The sequence below is a fragment of the Melospiza melodia genome, chromosome 3 (assembly GCF_035770615.1).
Source record: "Melospiza melodia melodia isolate bMelMel2 chromosome 3, bMelMel2.pri, whole genome shotgun sequence".
Taxonomy (NCBI): domain Eukaryota; kingdom Metazoa; phylum Chordata; class Aves; order Passeriformes; family Passerellidae; genus Melospiza; species Melospiza melodia.
The window spans coordinates 30,964,739-30,981,683 of NC_086196.1; the positions used below are offsets into that span (position 1 = coordinate 30,964,739).

Sequence of the window (16,945 nt, forward strand, 5' to 3'; positions counted from 1 at the left end):
CTCTGTCCTGGCAGAATGTAGTGCAGTTCCCCTCAAAACCTCCCCCTAAATCCCTGTAGGAACAGAAATTTGATCCAAAGTTTCAAACATAACAAGGAAATCTGTTTTAAGATTTCACAAACTGAAATCAAGTTTAAGCAAAAAATACTGTGTTCTCTCATTTTCTACTTATCTGTCAAAATGCAAAAGCCAAAATAAATATCTAAATATATTTTGTACTTTCAGTTTACTTTTCACTCCCTTTTTTTCCCCCTCAATGAATGAAACAGATTTCTTTACAATGCAGTCTATTGGAAATCCACAAAAACAAAGGGAACTATTTTTAGCAGGTAAGGGAAATATGGATGGGTGTCTAGCAGTCACCTTTTATTTTGCTTTGTTCACTTCATATAGGTCTTTAAATAAGAACTGAAAAGAGGGAATGGTCTACTGAATGAGAAAAAAACCTCCAGTTTTCAAACACCCTTGTACCCATTCTGACTTGATGTATATCCAATTTTCATAATCATAGGTAAAGGCTGAGATTTCCTTCAAAAGACTCCAAGGCAAGGCTGCCTGTTAGCAGGGATTTGTTTAGTCACCAGAGTGATCCAAGCATAAGGAAGAGTAAACACTGCTTCTGCTCCTTTCCAATGGTTCTGCTAGATATCAGTGATTATCAGTCCAGCCTTTCTAGTTCCTGTCTGAACTGCCTGGACACCTCAGTTTTCTAAACAATATATCCAAATATTAAATTTTAAATACCTAAAGCTTCTCCGTCTACCATATTTTCCCTTCTCACCAATCCTTTTCCTCTCCCTCATTTTTCATTTACAAGAGGAAAAACCATTCAAAAGCAACAGCCTGGGGCTTGCAGAGCCACAGGTGTTCTTTGCACCTGGAACCTCGGAACCTCTCTCCCTGACACTTCTCCTCCTTCCATACGCACACAGAGCCAGCAGCAGCACTCAGCAGCAGAGTTAAACAGCAGCACTCAGCAGCAGAGTTAAACAGAAGCACCCAGGAGGTAATGAAGGTGAATGATAGCCATAATTGTACTGCACAGCAGTGCTGCAAGCCCGTTGTACACTTTCTCAGAAAGACTCTCAAACTCATGGTGGGCCAGCAGTTACTTTTGCTCAAGAAAATGTTTACTTTTTATTTGACGTCCAGTGCGAGAGTCTTAAATAGTTTGCAATGTTTTGCTAGCCCACTGAGCAGCCCACATTCTCTTTAGCCTGCAGTAATTTAATCTGAAGAGCGCAGGTACTGAGAACTGGGGAAAGCACTGCGGATGTTATTTACCAAGGAGACAGTCACAGTCCTGAAATTACTTCCCTCAGACAATTACTATGAGATGCATTAAACTCCCATCTAGTAGCAGTTTCTGTGACACGAGGCTGATGTGAAATGTGAATGGCACACCGCCATGCTGTCACAGCACCAGGGGGATTTCAGCCACGCCACTGCCAACACCTCCCACGTCTGACTCCAGCAGCCCTAGCTGTCACCACAGGCATGTCTCTGCCTCCTTGCAGGAGCCAGGTGCTGTCAGCACTTGCCTTCTCCACGCTGCTCATGGCCTGGAAGTAGATGTTGTAGCCTTTCCGAGGAGCCAGCGGCGGGTTCCAGAAACCTTGGTACGTCCTGTTGTCACCCACAGTAAAGGGGGCTGGCTCTGGCAGGTTTCCTGGGGGCAGCTGGGCAGCAAAGTAGTATGGTGAGCCTCCACTAAGGGCAGTCTGATAGGTGACAGGGATTTGGTAGCACTCCATGGCACCAGTTTCTCGCTTTGTTCGATGCGGGTGCAGCTCTTCAACAACAATCTGGTAGGCACTGGTGAGAGAGAGGAAAAAAGGACAAGAGAGGAGATGGATGCAGAGAAGAAACAAAGGCTGGAAATACAGCAAAACTGTTTATTTCAGCTGTTGGAATGAAGCAGCATCCTTTTGTGTGTGTGTGTGTGTGAAAAACAACAATACAAATCCATACATGACCTCTTATCATTACTTTCCTTTAAAACTTTTTTTCTTTTAAGAAACACAGGAAAAAATGTGTTAAACTACAACAGATTAAACTCTTGGCTGATCAGAAGCAATCTGAAGTTAGCATTTTCCTTTGAAACAGTATTAGAGAAAGCTGAGCTTCAAGTCCCAACATAATGGCTGCCTCCAGGCTGTGCTTGAAGCACCAATTTGCAGTTGTCATATCATTAGAGACAGAATGTGCTGACAGGCTTCTCCACCTCTTGACCTTGCTGTGGCTTCTATCTTGGCTCAGAGCTATGCAGATCTAAAGTACAAGTGACATGCTGTAATACAAGCACAGATGGACAGAAATCTGTCCATTCCACTGAACGAGACTGCCTCATTCCTTTACAGTTGTCAATGATAAAATATTATGAATTGCTGAAGCAGAGAGTATTCAGCCCATCAAAACACCACCTCAACCTCGTAATAACTCTGTTGAAATGGATCATGGCTTGGTCACTTTTCAAAATCACCTGCTCAAAATAGAACAGGTAATTATAATTCTTTCTTCTTTAGAGGAACTACCTAACTGCAGGATGCTACCAACTCATTATCAGCTTCCTCTGCTTTTCAGAAGTAAAGAATTTACATAGTGAGAGCAGAAGGCAATCCTTCATTTTATAAGAAAAAAAAGAGGTTTGGGGATTTTAAGGCATGTAGACAAGAAACCTGAAGCTTTTGAATTAAACTGGCAGACTTGTCTGTCTTAGGTTTGCTATAAAGCTTTCTAAACTGAAAAGGTAAAACTGAACGAAATTCTCAAAGTGTCACTGCATTGCTGCAAGGACTCTGAAAGGCAAAGGCAGTCCTCCTCCTTTCAGAATTTGTGCGGCAGCATTAAATTATTTTGTCAATTTTCTCTGCTACTGCTGCTCAGAAAACCCAATAACTGCAGTGGCAGAGATAAAGTATGATACTAGAGAATGGAAGAAAGAGGAGAAGAAATAAAATAGGAAATCAGTTTCATGTCTTTCCTATGCTGAAAGAAGATGTTAGCATACCCTTTTCCTAGTGTGTAAAAATTAAGCAGGAATGCTTCTTCCCTCCATTTCAATATGCCCAAGAAGAATATAGAAAGTCATTTCAGTTTTGAAAGTCCAGGTAGAAAGAAGAATGTAAAAAGAAAAAAAAGTTAGACCTGGGGAAATTTATTTCTCATAAACTGACCATGAACTGAGCTCAGTTATACATCACCTTCTGTGGTAGCCTCTTTGTATTAACCATGTCCAGTTAATGGGGACTGTACCAACAAATCACTTACACAAAACCCCTGTAGATCCAGTATATTTCTTTATGCTTCAAAATAAATGTACTAGCAAAAAACCCCAAAAGCACTGATATTTTAAAAACTTGACAGGATGAAAAATATTTTAAAAATTTTTATTTATAATGTCCCAAGGTAAGAAATTACTACTGGCATTCATTCCCTCTTTGGCCTGGCCCTGGACCCAAGCAGTATAAAAACACTGTTTCAGAATTGGGCAGACAACCAGCTGGAGAGCCCTGGGACACAAACACCACATCTCTGCTGCCTGAATTCTGCAGTCTTCTCTCATCAGCTGCCAGTGGTCTGGGACAGACACAAATTCTGCTCTCAGAAGTGACAGAAGAGCAGGAAACTTGTCTGTGACACCCTGGGAGCTTCAAAGGAGAAAGCCAGCAGGGACAAGGAAGGACAGTGCAATGCCTGCACGTGACAGAGGCAACAGTCCCCTGGAACAGCCTGGTTTGTCACACAGCTCTGAAAATGAGACACACCACAGCTAGCAAATCAACCTCTCTTCCCCCCTCCATTTTATAGAATAAGGGATAAAAGGGGTATCTTCATTTTAAGGCATATCTCCTTTTTGAGAATAAACTCTCTTTGGAGACAAAAAATCCAATATGAAGGGCATGAGAATCAAATTGGTTAAAAGTCTCTTTTTATAGCCTTCTTTAAAAGAACACTGATTTTTGAATGGGATATAAAAGATATGGCAAAATTTTAAGCATAAGACCACAATAAAATGTGACAGTTCTAAAAAAACTTTCAACTAAATTAATTTCTATAAAATATAGTCAAAAAATGCTTTTTGGACCCCTACATATGAAAAGCTACAATATGCAGAAAATAAGACCTAGATATATATATGGTAGTCATCCACTTACAGAATAGAAAAAATAGCAAATGACAGAAACTGTTTTAAGTCTCCAACAAAGCTTTATTTCTAATTTTTTTTAAATGTAGTTTCACTAAGTACATTTAAGTAATAGATCTGCCAATCCTCTTTAGATAAGTGATCTGGCAGTATTGTTCATGCAGTATTATAGGCTAACAAGACATGGAGGAATACAGTAGTTTACCTCTGGGCCCTTTGTGATACTGTTGGAATCCATAAAGTTAGAGGGTTTTTAGGAAATGGTTAAAAAAGTATAGGCCTCAGGCTGAAGTTTTATTAGCATTGCAAATACAGCAGAAAAGTTTCCCAAGCAGTGGAGCATACATGACAAATAACAATAAGCCTCTGTAGAATTAGCTTTAAGATGGCAACAAGGTTATTTAATGTATATCTTTAGAAGGTTAGCATGAATAGAGCTCTGTTCTTTGTCTCTTATGAACCAGTCTTTGTTTTAACTACCATTACGTGTGTTTTATAAGATTAGATAGAATGCTTGTCAATATGTGTTGTTCTATGTATGATTAGATGAAATCTAGGCTGAGATAGTTTTATGCTATGCTGTAATGCCACACCTCCTCGGCATTCCCTGTGGATCAGCGAGCTGTTAACATCCTATCTCCATTGTCTAACAATGTTCTGAGACTGATGTGCTGAGAAAAAATAAAAAAGCTCTTCACTGGTCTAGTTTGTCCAGTGTTGTCCATATCTAGACGTAAGTGCCGCAACAAGTGAGTTCCTGACACAATTAAACCTATATCCTCCCCTATCTACCCTTCCCCCGCAATAGAAAACTTTTCTGCTGTATTTGCAATGCTAATAAAACTTCAGTCTGAGGCTATACTTTTTTAACCATTTCCTAAAAACCCTCTAACTTTACAGATTCCAACATGATACCATCTGTTTAAAGCCATTTACAGCACACTGCAGTGGCTCCAGAGCAGCACTGTTACCCTGTGTGCACACAACAATGCTCGGAAAGGACACCCTGCTGTAACGTGTAACGGAACAAGTCAAAGCTAAATTTGTAGCTTGAAAAGTGGGGTGATCACTGGCTGCAAATGTGTTTTGATATCAGGTATTAGTGAAAATTTAACTATGTACTCTGCTTATCCCTGTGTCTTTACATATAACTAATCCTACCTTCAATTATCTTAGATTTTCTATACTTTTTTTCTTTTCTGTGCTGGTGAGAATTCAGTTATTGAGAGTGCTTTTTTATGACAGGAGCTGAGGGAATTCCTACAATAGAATTTTTTCCTCATCTTTCCATACAACAAAGAAAGAGTAAAATAGGGAAATAAAGAGACAGGAGTGGAAAGCTTAGATGACAGTATTCCTTCTTCTTGATGACTAAAATAAATTCTGAGCTATTCTGAAGAGTAATAAAATTTTCAGAACCTGCTACATAAGTCATCAGGATCATAAAGGCCAAAGAGTTGTCTGAGACAGCCAGGTAAGCAGAGAAATTTTGAAGATACAGCAGCTGAAGAGCTCCACATGGAAATTTCCCATGAAGAAATTATTTCTCATGACAAAACCTTTTATAGTTAATTAAAGAAAACCCATACAGTACCTTGCTATCGACCAAGACAATTGCAAACAGGTGAAGGAGGTCTCTGACAACATCTTCCTTTTTATCCCTGCCTAAAAATTCAGGATCCAAAGAGATATAGCAGTGGTGAATGTTGTTCATGCTTTAGCCCTATTCTGACTGGACTTTAAATACCTGCTAGACATTTCTTTCTATGTGTCTAGTGGAGATACATCTTCCTCTCCTTTGACCAGACTGACTGACGAGCTCAAGTTTCAGCCCCAGCTCTTGGAATTCTAATCGACAATGATTGTTTTAGTTGCTCCCTGCCATGGTATCCTTAATTAATCATGCTGCAAAATGAAAAAAGCCTAATTCATTTTAAGGAAGTGCAAGAAAACCACTTTAACAATCAAATAAAATAAATTTAATCATTAAAAATTTACTCTGATTCTGATGTACACTCTTTGTAATCCTTATCTGCAGTAGGATAATAAAACAAAAAATTGTTTTTCTGATACTCAGTTAGGAACCTTCAGGAAAAACTACAGCAACAAATCACATCTTCAAATGAATCACCGAAGCACCATTGATTCTCCTGACTGGAATCTCATCCACAAGATTGATGGTGAAACTATACGCGCTTCAAAGTGAGCCTGAGCCATCCAGCTTTGTCTCCCTTTGCATTTCTGGTTTGTAATTTTGTTTTTAAACTCCAGGAGGCCATAAAGAATGCTAGGGATTGCACAATAAAACCTGACAGTGAAGGTATGATTAGAGCCGTGTTAAAACTGTGACAACTAGGGCAGCCAGGCAGTGTCTTAAAGAAATACTGCACATAGATTATACTTAAGATAAGGAATATCTGCTTGCTGAGGGGCTGTGCTGATTGGGAGGCTATGATGGAAATCTGATCATGGCATAAATCCATTTATAAAAGCAAAAGCATATCAGACTGAACTTTTCCCCATTTTGTTTTCTTTTCCTATTATTTTTTTAACATTAACCTATTGATATGAAATGAAATGACCATCTACAGCTCCAGAGATTACAGAACTGGGTAAAAAAGAAAAAACTTTTCAAAAAGCCAGCTGTATTATTCATGGTCAGGGTAAAAACAGCATCTGAGTCCCTTCTATTCCATCACAGCTGCAGGCACGGTGATCCATTTTTTCCCCACCTACCTAGTAACACTCATTATGGCAGTAATCCAGCTTCTAGAGGAAACAAAATTGCAGTGTGGATGGAGTGATGGAGTGAAGCTTCACTAAAATATATCATAAAGTTTAGCAAAATGCATTGAATCAATTCAGAATTTCAGTGTGCTACATTTATCTCCCTATTAAGAAGCTGCAGAAAAGTACCTGACTGCAATATGCATAGCTTCAAAAAAGGCAATAACACCATGCCTTCTGCATTCCCCTGGAGAATGCTTTTCATTCCAAGTAAGGAATAAAACACCTGGTTGATTTTAAGAATAAAGCCTAAGTCTCCAGTTATGGTAAAGGACTTCTTTCCTTGGCCTCTTGATGTTAGAAACTTGATGTTAGGTTTTAGAAGTAAGAAAGAAGTAGGCTTCTTTGAGAACACAGTCAAACAACAGTTACTAATACTCCGTGAAACTATCACTATCAAACCTTCTATTAACGTTTAGTACATAGGTCCTTTCTGCCATCTTCATAGGCCACAGCGACATGCTCATGCCATTGGACTGAGGATGCTGTGAGGAAAACTGACAGAATAAATGTGAGGTTTACTCTGCAGGTTTACTCTGCAGCAAGTTCCTCATCTCAAGTACAGAGCAGAGAAACCAGACCTTCTTGAGCTAGGGTGAGTAATTTTCTAGCCGCATGAGTAATTCTCTAGCCACATCTCATCATGCTACCAGTTCAAGAAAGAACCACCCCTCCAGGAGAGAGACCCAGGACCCAAGATTGACCCCCTGAAGATGTGTGGTGGGATTGAAGGTGGAAGCCTGCTGCTGTCAGCGCAGGTGTGCCCTGGAGCAGCTGCTGTAAAGACGATGTGCACCACTGCCATCAGCAGATCCCAGTGGTGTCCAGGAGGGAAGCTCTGGGCAAGAATCTGCCTCAGCTCCTCAGGTGGCCAGACACAAGACTGAAAGGATGTGGCATGGATTATGTGAGAGACAGATATCACGTTTCCTAAACAAGGACAGCTTTCATTAAGAACAACAGCAGGACACCTGGAAGCCTTTAAAAGCCCCTACAAAGGCATATAGTGAAGCAAGTTTAAGCACCTGAAGATTTGAGAGCATTTTCAGACCACCAGTCTGAATTCCATGGTATTAATTTTTAAAAAATCCATATTTTAAGAATTCAAGTCTCGTACTGAAAGCAGCCCTGTTCCCCAAAAATCCTAGGTTTGCCCCATAGCAATTTCTCAGAAATGAATGATACGTGAGATAACAATTTTAAATGTAACACATGAAAATCTCCTATAATGGAGAGGAATATGGATTATCTTCTATGACAGAATATAAATAAATAACTTGATAATATCAATCATAAGAATGATTATACAATTAGCACATAAAAATTCATATAGGTAGGTGACTCATCCCCCACAACATCCATGTAAAACATACATTCCTCTCAATGGAAATAGACTTAAGAGAGTTAATTTTCCTCTGCTTTTAGGGCTTGGGCATGTGACTTGGCATCAGCTGAGCCCTGATAGAGGACTTAATGTAACACAGAATGAAATGCATTAGCCTGTGCTTCTCTAAAATGTCACAAGGGTAATAGCATGAAAACCTTCTGATGCTCAGCAGCTAATTAACCCCCAATTAGTCAACCCTGCCCCTGAATATTGCTGATGCAGCCACATCAGTAAAATACAAATGGAATCAAATAATATCATAAAATTTTTACACTAACAAGTAGAAGTAAAGATCAGGATGGGGACTAATCTTTGCAAACAAAATTAAATTATCTCTCAACAGAGAGCAGAAAGGGAAAGACCCCTCAAAGTTAACATAAATGAAGCATTTTAATATGATTAGAGGACATGCCAAATAAAATTTAATAGCTTGCTACATGAATCCCAGTAAGAAGCGCTCTCAGAAGAAAAAGGTCAAATAGTTTGTATTCATCACTATTATTCTCCCATTTCCCACAGCTTACAATTTTCCAATCACACATATATGCTATAGAGTAGCTGACTTTGAAGCACTGGAGTGGAAGTGTTATTTTGAAATCTACCTTCTGACAAACACCTTTCAGCATCATATTTCAGAGGCACTGTGAGAAAGTAAAATGAAATTATAACAGCTAGAAGGTAGTTCTGGGGACCCTATATCAAACAGGTCAGGTAGCTGAATGATTCAGGCCATGAGTATCTTTAAAAAAAACCCCTGCCAACCCCAGAATTTCTTTAATTACACATATATTGGCAAACTAGGTGTAGGTAAGAAAAAAAATAGTGATCTTAAATGAATGTCACTCAGAAATGAACAGCTCTGTATACAGTGACATAACAAATATTCAAATAAAAAATCAACTCTTTTGATTTCTTTTTTTTTTTTACCTGATAGGTGCACCTTTGGCCTGTGCAGGTCTCAAGAGTACAGTTATTGTAGTAGCAGTTTCATTGAGAGATGCATCCACTCCTTCATAGTCTGGTAAAGTGGGAGCTGATTAATGTTGAGGGAATGAAAAGAACAAGAAACAAATCAGTGAAAACATTTATAATTTTTATGAGGTTGTGGCTGCTTGGATATAGAACAAAGAGACAATCTTTATCAGCCATGCGAGTATTTTTAAACAGTTTTTCCAGACACATTATTTTATTGTGGCATGAATGGGATTTAATGAAAAAATTATAACACTATCCCTAACCACTTCCCATCAAATCATGACACCTCTCAACTTGAAACAGTTTTATTCAAGAGGGAGAGAAATAGAGGGAGGAGGTGACTGACAAGAAACCCTAAACTACAATGAAATCCACATTTTTTGCAGCAATTTTTCTACCCTGCAAATAACAACAGTCACCATGTCAAAGACCCGGCTTCTACCATCTGCCTTGAACAATTTAAGAGCCTTCCATATTTCCCCTTAAACATATTGGGAAACAATGCCAATATCAACAAGTGTGCAGGAAAATTGGACTTATATAGACATGCATCTGTGGGCTAGAACTGGATCAGGGAATCCATTCCCATGCCCATTCCTATCAATGGACGGCCAAGCTGTTCATTAATCAGCTTCAAAACCACTATGAAAGAACAAAATCAAAGTCAAAACCAGAAGTAGTTCAGGAATTGATTCACTAATGGGCTGTCAGGCTGTCACGCCTCCATGGCAGCAGTGTTTGTTGTGGGTGGGATGGCTAGTGTTGGCAATTACTTCAACCATCCACCTTTAATCTGCTGCCTGTTGCAGTCCTCACTGGCAACAGTACTGCTGCTGACTTCAGCCCCAGTGCAAGGAAAGAAACAGGATTTTCTGCGAATCAGAAAAGAATATATTTCTAAAAATTGCTAATTTTTCATAAGTTTGAAAACTATCTGCATGTTTTTGTGTTTTTTCAAATATGTGGCTGTATCATTACAAAATCATTATTGAAGCCTGTATATTTCCAAATGAACTTTCAAAAAAGATGTTTCCTAGCAGGACATGAATCATTTGAGTCATGATAATTTTACAGTACTATATCAATAGAGAGAAGAGCTCTGAAAGATTAAAAGCCTTGCTTCATTAGTCCTAGATCCTAGATGAACACAAAACCTGCTCTTATTTCAGGAAATAATATTTTATAGGATTAATGTTCATTTAATGTTAATTTTAAAATTACTGCTTACACCATGTTCACTAGAATCACAGTAACCACCTCTAAGCTTAGTTAAAAGGAATCATTTCAGCCCTCATTAAACGAAAGTTAGCATTTTCTGAAACATGCATCACTCCATATAAAGTACCAGTCATGCAGAGCAGAACTGCACAACAGTTCAGCCTAAAGCAAGATAGAAAGAACAGGCTGAAGTTCAGATACAAGGGGTGTCACAGCCTGCCTTTGAGCTTTCCTAGCATTAACCACATCTTCCCAAATAACAAGATACATACTCTGTCTAGAAAGTTGTGCTATAGTGGATTCTGGACAAAACTGCCAACATTTCTGTGTGGAAAAAGAGGGCATATCTGAAGAAGCCTGAATTCACCGTAGTTCTAAATAATCCAAACACATCAAGGAACTTTTTTCTCAAAATACTGAAATATCAGACATGCTAGCAAGATATATACCTTTTTTCTTTCCCTTTTACTAAGAGGTTAGAAGACAAGCATGCAAGGACTACACCACTATAATATTTGAAAATTTATGAACTACACCACCATAATATCTGAAAATTTATGAACTAGAATTTCTTGTGAAGAAATCCTTAAAACAACCTGAGTAAAATATCAGACTCCAAAACAATCTAATAGCTACATGAACATAACAGAACACATCATTTGGTGGTTTTTGTGCATTGGTTGTGTTGTTTTGAAGGGACAGGGGTATGAGGAGTGCTAGTACTTATGTGCTGGGGTGGAATTTCATTCCAGTTAGTAATGACAACTACAGCATTTTATTTGCTACATAATTCAAGGAGTTCTACCTTGAATTTTCTCACACTTTGATTTATGGATGTGTTTTCATGTACTGTGAGGAGACTACGTGAACTGTATCCCACAAAAATCATAGGTGCATTCTGTTACATTATTAACTTCTCTTTACAGGACAATCTGAGTTTCATTATGACAGATAATGAGGAAAATATCCTGCTTTGTGTTGTTTAAATATGTAAATGGCTGACTTCTTTGATCTTTGCCAAGCTCTAAAGTCACCATGTCACAAAATCAAGTTACTCTGAATATAGCATTGACTTATCTTCCACTATCAACTGCACAAGCCACTATCTTATTTTTTGAGAATAACATTGAAATTTGATAAAACATTTCATTTGACATAACTCTCTTCCAGAGTTAACAATGCATTAATAAGACAAATAATGTCAAAGTTGGTGTACTGCAATAAATCAATAAAGGCACAAGGAAGCAGATCTATGTGAATCTGGAAAAAGAAATTCACACATTGTCTCAACTTCCCTGACCCTGTTACAGCTGTGTGCTGTGAGTAGAGTCACCTTCAGTGAGTCAGTAATTTTCTGCACCTGACTTTACTAACCTTCAAAACAGATGCAGTTCTTAGTGACCTGTGGAGTGTTGACAGGCCTAATTAATTAAGGTTTACACAGCACTTCAAAATCTTTGGATGAAAGTACTGAATTACACAGAAAAAACAGTTCACAACTACAGCTGAGCAATTTTCACCTCATGCAAGGATTTATCCCTGAACGTATGCTACCCTGTGGTGAGTACACCCAGAAACATTTTTAGTAACATAATTTCTAACATGGTAGGAATTTTTGTGGGTTTTTTTTTAAACACTTCACAATTTCTCAAGTCTTACAAAAATATTCAAAAGACATCTCCCCCCTTCCCCTTCCCTGCTTTTTCTTTATGCTGTTCTTTGTTTTTACCTGAGATATTGGTTGTTACATTGATGGTAGTTGCTGGTCCAAACCCTTTGACAGTGCTTGCACGTATGAAGAACTGGTAGGTAGTACCAGGGTGCAGATGAGAGAAGACGTGGTGTGTGCTGTTCCACAGCTTGGATACTGTCTGTGGAGGTCCTGCCACTGGAACTGCGGGGTCAAATGACTGTATACTGCTATAGCTCACCTGCGGAAACAGAAATTTTTGCAACAACTCTTAAAAGCTTTGGCACAAGGGATTTAGGTTAGCTTGGCTGGAAAGGAAACAAAAGACACATGATCATCTAGCTACCCATTTATCTTGGGGATACCACAGAATCATATAATCATTTAGGTTGGAGAAGATCCTTAAGATCATTGATTCCAACCATTAACCTAACAGTGCCAAGTCCAGCACTAAACCAGTGAGGATTTCATGTGTATTATTGAAGAGTTTGCCTTACTTAAAAGGCTATGCAGGCACCCTTCATCATTACTGCTGGATGACACACTCCCTTGCTGGTTAGAGAATCACCATGGAACACTGTGAGTTTCACAATTTGATTTCTCTGTAGCTGCTCTCTCAGGACTAATGTCACTGTTAATCCACTGCCTTTTGCATCTGCTTCCAACTAAAAATTAAGGAAGCATTTATCTGCTTTAATCTCATTAATCAACTGCTTTTACATAGTTTATGTATGGAAAATTTCCCTGTTACATTCCACTGAGGGGAAGTCATCAAATAGCTGAGGGGGGTTGAGCTGCCCACCTGGTTTAATTCACACTAGCTTGTAAATTTAGTCTACATTAAATAAATAAATATATAGATAAAAAAAAATTTAAGGGGTTTTGTTTGGTTTGTTGGTTTGCCTTCCCACAATTCACTAATATGCAAAGTTATATCTTTTTTCTTTTAAAAGAAGAGTGCCAGAAAGTGTGGTGTTTGTTGCTCAAATCAGGTTGTGTTACCTGCCAACATCCTATGGAGATCCCCAGAAGGCTCATAAAGTAAATACACTTTAAACAGAATTCATATGGAGTTTTTCTTAAAAGGTGATATCTAAAAATGTAACAAGGCTAAAAAAAAATTGCCCCAAATTTCATAACCATCTTATTTTTCATGTAACCTTTGAAGAAAATCTTGTAGATCATGGCTGTCATGGTTTTGGAATGGTATATAGCAACAATGAAAGACATTTAAGGCACTTGACAGAGATGGACAGTCATATGCACGATACTTACAAATTTTGAGTATATAACCACTACAGAAATTCATGTATTCAGTAAATGAAAGGAGCATACTATTGAATAGCTGCTTAAAGAGCATAAACACCCACTGTCAGCCACCCCTCTTGATGTACCTCCCTAGCCCCATCCTATGCTTGTTAGGTGTCTGATGATTACCTCATACTGAGTAATGATGCCATTTGGATCCACAGGTTCCTTCCAGTTAAGGAAGATCTTATCTTCAAAAGGAGTTCCTTTCACTGATTTGGCAGGTATAGGGCCTGGCACTACAAACACAATGGAAGTTTTAAAAATAGGAAATTCAAGAGACAAAAAAACTAAACAGATGACAGAACATCCTATTAAAACCAAAAGTGAGCATTGTGTCTACTTTTATTAATATTCATTTGCATGCAAAAGGCAATGGTAGAGAGTGTGAAAAAGCACTTCAAAGTGTATTTTGTCATTTGCAGTGCAGAGAGAGCATGAAGTTGAAACATTAACGTTATCCCCACATATGGTTTTCAAAACTCCATGCAAAGTCAAATTGTCTCATAGTATAGCCAGGGGAAACAGTTCAAGCTAGATTACAACTTCAGGGAACATCACTGAACTCTGTAATAAGCGTATCTTAGGACAAGGACTACACGGTTCTAAAATTCTTTTAAATGGAAAAAAAATCAAAGGCAGGGAAGAGTTTCTGCTACACAGCTTCTTCCAAAGGAAAGAAATTCTTACAAAACAGTTTTCAATCACATCTTATGATTTGTTGTTTTAGAAGAAATCCTCATTTAAAAGAGAGGGCTCAACATGGGGAAACACACAAGCTTAGCTACTATTTCTTTCAGCCTTTGACCTCCTCATGTGCAGAAGGATCAAGACTGCTTACTTCAAATCTTTCCAATAAGAGATGTTTTCAAAGCTTTGAACTGAACAACACCAAGATCACCGTACCTTTTTTTTTTTTTTTAAAAACGAAACCAATATCCCTGGTGTAATAACAAGTTTGAAATATCACCTCAGGCCTCTTTGCCCAAGTGATTCACAGCACCTAGTAACCCCATCAACACCGGGCAAGAGCATTTAGTTATCTCCCATTACAGCTTACAAGACATTTTTGCCTACACATACAATTCCTTTTTATCAGAGCAGCTCACCTAGATTTGAACACACACATGCTGAAAGAAGGGGGCGAGCATAAGGGAGTGTCTGGAGAAACTCTGAACCCAATGAAACACCTTCCCCCTCAAAGAGACGAAGTTGTTCAAATTTGCAGTCTTTCAATCTAAAATGTCATTTCTATTTAATATATTGATATATATTTCTGTCTCCTAATAAGCCTATTTTCTCCAACGCAACTTTCCGTGAGCCTTGTGCATGACACTGCTTAGATATTCATTGTCAAAGGAGACTGCAGTTTTACAAAGAGCAAAAATAAATTAAAATCCAATGGATCAAAGGAAGCGCCAGGTGCTGTGCTAGCAGCAGGAAAGTGTGAGTGGTCTCTCCTGTCAGTGAAATTTATTTCAGTCTACATGCAAACTATAAATGATGATCTTATCCTCGGTACAATCAACATAACTTGGCACATTAATAATGTATTTAAGTAGTCTAAACAGCCCAGAAGTAAATAGGTGAGAGCTTCACAGCTCATCTAACTGCCATAAGAAGGCCTAGGAGAAGTTATCTAAAATCACAGCCTGGTGCTTTTCTTCAGGGTCCCAGGACATACCAGGCAGTGGATAAAGGCTGACATGCAGTGACAGCCCCTCTGTGCTGTTTGTGTCATTGAGAGACTTCCTGTAGGCAATGTTTCATTTTTCAGGGGAATACCCTACAGTATTTCCTCACATCTCAAAAGAGGTATGAATGTACCCTGATCCACATGACATTTTCCTTGGGAGATGCATGCACGATTTATTGTGCGTGCATGTACATCTGTGTTTGGGAAAGAACACAGGTACACACCAGGGCAAGTACACAATGTATGAAATTTGACATTAAACCACATCAAAGTATCTGAGGTTAAAAGAAAACAGACATGATTGCTCAAAAATATGCAAAATACTTTTTGTAAAGTGCTTTAAAAAAAGAAATGTTTGATATTCAGTTGAAACTGGGTGTAGGGCTCTACATTTGATGGTTGCATAAATCCTCCTACACCTTTGGTTTAAACACCAAGGTGGGAGAAGCCTCTAGGCTCATCTCATTCCATGACTCTTTTTTTCTCCTGCAATACAAAGTTTGATGCTTAAGGCAGCAGAAGCAATGTTGAAGTGACTGGAATTATGTGATCCCAGTTAGTTTCATGCTTCTCTTCCCTCTGGCATGGGAAGGGTACAAGAACAGAAGATACCACAGCAATGAACAGCTTGCTTGGAATCCCAGTCCAAAAAGGTCATAAAGAAAAAGAGAGCAAGCATCCAGAGAAAGAGAACAGTAATTCCCACAAACCTCATCCCTCCCCACAAATTCATAAAAATTGATGTAGGGATTAACTTAAATAATTTGAGAACTCAACTGGAATTTAAAAAAAAAAGATAAATAAAAGTTCAAGCGCCCAGAAAAAGGAATATAAATTAATATTAGTTTGAAGGACATATTTTGATGGTCTGAAGTTATTTTTTTTCCTTTCCATTTTCCAGTTTAGCCACAGTAAAAATGTCTTTTAATTGCATTGCTTTACCAAAAGGGTAAAGGGAGTGAGGAGAGAGAGAAAAGCAGAAGTAAGAGAATTTGTTTAAAGAACAGAATATCTTCAGGTTAGTCAAAATAATTCCTTAGCATTTTTGTTCGTTCTTTTATGTCTTTGTTATTATATCAGTATTTGTTACAAACAGACATTTTAAAAAGGCCAAAAATAGTAAAAAAAAAAAAATCCCTAAATCAGCAAAAAAAAAAAAAAAAATCCCTAAATCAGCAAAAAAAAAAAAAAAATCCCTACCAACAAAAGAACAAGGAGCAAGGTAACCTGTTGGCAACCCTACCCAGAAGACTCAAACTACATTTCTCCATGTAGGGAGCCATTGCTGTCTATTCCCTGCAACTCCCAGCAAGACTAAGGACCTCAGAAATTCCTTAAACTTCACCTTTCCAAAAGAGTGGTAAGAGCCCTCTTTTGTAGTGGATTGACTTTGGTTGGAGGCTAAGTGCCCAGCAAGCTGCTCTCTCACTCCCCTTCTCAGCAGGACAGAGGAGAGAAAACAAGATGGAAAACATTTAGTGAGCTGAGATAAGGCAGATTACTAAAGAGGGGGAAAAAAAAATCTGAAAAAGCGAAAGTTTGCACATGCATAAGCAAAGGGGAACATTTAATCTCTACTTCCCACCAGTGAGCAGTGTTCAGACACTTCTTAGGAAGCAGGGCTTCAGCATGTGCAGCGGTTGCTCCAGAACGCAAAAATTGTAAAATAAAGAATTTTCCCCCATTCCTTCTCCCTCCCTTAGCTTTTACATTTGAGCTGACATCATATGGCATGGA

General features: G+C 38.4%; 1 protein-coding gene across 7 annotated transcripts in view; it reads right to left on the reverse strand.

The window, feature by feature from the left end:
• The window catches only part of PTPRK (protein tyrosine phosphatase receptor type K), a 312,897-nt gene that overhangs the window by 68,741 nt on the left and 227,211 nt on the right, over positions 1-16,945 (reverse strand). For all 7 annotated transcript variants that reach the window (XM_063151154.1, XM_063151149.1, XM_063151153.1 and 4 more), the window contains exons 9-12: positions 13,642-13,751; positions 12,244-12,445; positions 9,249-9,354; positions 1,542-1,815 (exon numbers count right to left, since the gene is read on the reverse strand). In XM_063151154.1, the coding sequence (XP_063007224.1) occupies positions 1,542-1,815; positions 9,249-9,354; positions 12,244-12,445; positions 13,642-13,751 (692 nt within the window). The remainder of the gene's footprint in view (positions 1-1,541; positions 1,816-9,248; positions 9,355-12,243; positions 12,446-13,641; positions 13,752-16,945) is intronic.